Source organism: Penaeus vannamei, chromosome 16 (assembly GCF_042767895.1).
Source record: "Penaeus vannamei isolate JL-2024 chromosome 16, ASM4276789v1, whole genome shotgun sequence".
NCBI lineage: Eukaryota > Metazoa > Arthropoda > Malacostraca > Decapoda > Penaeidae > Penaeus > Penaeus vannamei.
The window spans coordinates 18,235,805-18,238,304 of record NC_091564.1 but is presented as its reverse complement, the minus strand read 5'-3'; the positions used below and the strand labels follow the sequence as shown (position 1 = coordinate 18,238,304).

Below are 2,500 nucleotides of genomic sequence, written 5' to 3'. Positions count from 1 at the left end.
CCGTGCCCATCCTGGTGGACGAAAGGATACCCATCGACCTGCAAGGAGGATACGGGTTCAGGTAGGATCAAGCGGCCAAGATTCCTTTTGCAGGAGTAGCGAGGCAGGTTCGAAGCTCGTCTGCCTTGGCTCAATGGTGTTCGTTTGCTTGCTGTGTGGAGTGCTTGCTTTCATATTTTTCTCGTTGCAATATTATTAATCTCCTTGTCTATTTGTTATTTTTTGTTGATTTTGCTGTCTTTTTGTTGTCTTTTGCAGGATCCAAACCGGAAACGGCATCGCGTGGCAAGAGACAGGAGCGGCGACCTCTAAGAGCGGACAGTATACGTGAGTTGTTTGGTCTCTTTATCTAACTATCTGTTTCTACCTTTGTTCGTACCAATCTTTCTTTCTCTGCCTGATTCTGTCTGTCTGTCTGTCTGTCTGTCTCTCTCATTTCTCTGTCTCTTCTCTCTCTCTCTCCTCTGTCTCTTCTCTCTTTCTCTCTTTCTCTTTGTCTCTGCCTCTTCCTCTGTCTCTGTCTCTGTCTCTGTCTCTGTCTCTGTCTCTCTCTCTCTCTCTCTCTCTCTCTCTCTCTCTCTCTCTCTCTCTCTCTCTCTCTCTCTCTCTCTCTCTCTCTCTCTCTCACTCTCTCTCTTTCTCCTTTGTCTCTTCTCTCTTTCTCTGTCTTTCTCTGCCTTTCTCTGTCTCTCTCTGTCTCTCTGTCTGTCTGTCTGTCTGTCTGTCTGTCTGTCTGTCTGTCTCTCTCTCTCTCTCTCTCTCTCTCTCTCTCTCTCTTTCCCTCTATCTCTCTCTCTCCCTCTATCTCTCTCTCTCCCTCTATCTCTCTCTCTCCCTCTATCTCTCTCTCCCTCTATCTCTCTCTCCCTCTATCTCTCTCTCCCTCCCTCCCTCCCTCTCAAAAGGATAAATACCAAATCAAAGCGGGAGAAACCATCTGATACGAATTAAATACTTACCTTTTTCAAACCTCTTCCTCGCCCAAGGTTCACCCACCCCGACGGCACCCCGCACGCCCTCTCGTACACCGCGGGCGTGGGCGGCTTCCTTCCGGTGTCCGACCTCCTCCCGACGCCCCATCCTCTCGAACCTTGGCATATCGAACAGGTAATAGGGTATAACGCACCCCATTTCGAGCTGCACATGTCGTATACACACACACACACACACACACACACACACACACACACACACACACACATACACACACACATACACGCACACACACACTCACACACACACACACACACACGCACGCACACACACACACACACACACACACACACACACATACACACACACACACACACACACACACACACACACACACACACACACACACACACACACACACACACACATACACACACACACACACACACACACACACACACACACACACACACACACACACACACACACACACACACACATACACACACACACACACACACACACACACACACACACACACACACACACACACACACACGCACGCACACACACACACACACACACACACACACACACACACACTCACACACATACACACACACACACACACACACACACACACACACACACACACACACACACACACACACACACACACACACACACACACATACACACACGCACACATATAGATGATAGATATTGAATATTATATATATAGGCATATCGAACAGGGGAGGCAATGCAGTGCTTCGGAATCTTACTGTAATGACGGATATTTTATTAACATATTTCCAATTTCGTTTTATTATTATTATTATTATTATTATTATTATTATTATTATTATTATTATTATTATTATTATTGTTATTGTTATTATTATCATTGTTGTTGTTGTTAATTATTGTTTTCATTATCATAAATTACTATCATTATCTTTATCATTATTATTATCATTGTTAATTACTATTATTATTATTACTGTTAATTATTACTATTATTATTATAATTGTTATTATAATCATTATTGTTATTTATTATCATCATTATCATAATTATTATTATTACTTCTTTAAGATGAATAACCAACATGTTTTTTCCCTGAAGTCCTAATCGCATTCTCGTTTCAGATCCGATTCGCTGAGAGCCAAAGAGCGGCTGCGGCTTCGGCTTCTGCAGCGACGGCTTAGATTAAGAAAAAAGATTCTTATTTTCGTGTTATGTTGTTAATATTTAACTGTTTTCTTTTTACCGGTTTTATATGAATAAAATAATGACCTGATTTACATTGTTTGATAACTATATCAACGGAGTGCATGTATGTGAGTGGAGTAAAGATATTAATCTATATGATTAAAATAACAATCTAAGAAGCATGAATACAGTGATATGAGAATTTGAAGAGAAAAAAAGAAAAAAAAAAAAAAAGAAAAAAAAAATATTACAAGTGCGTCATATCTCATTTATTCGCAAAAAGGTTCATGACAAGAATCAGTAAAATCGCAAAATCGTATACTTTGTTAATGTCAAATGAAATGCCGTATT

The 2,500-nt window shown here is 40.9% G+C and overlaps 1 protein-coding gene across 1 annotated transcript in view; it reads left to right on the top strand.

The window, feature by feature from the left end:
• LOC113811133 (cuticle protein AM1199) overlaps positions 1 to 2,237 on the top strand; it is a 2,588-nt gene extending 351 nt beyond the window's left edge. The window contains exons 2-5 of the mRNA XM_027362805.2: positions 1 to 61; positions 259 to 327; positions 987 to 1,107; positions 2,086 to 2,237. The exon at positions 1 to 61 is cut by the window's left edge and continues 70 nt beyond it. Coding sequence (XP_027218606.2) covers positions 1 to 61; positions 259 to 327; positions 987 to 1,107; positions 2,086 to 2,145 — 311 coding nt within the window. The 3' untranslated portion in view covers positions 2,146 to 2,237. The remainder of the gene's footprint in view (positions 62 to 258; positions 328 to 986; positions 1,108 to 2,085) is intronic.
• Positions 2,238 to 2,500: the final 263 nt, after the last annotated feature.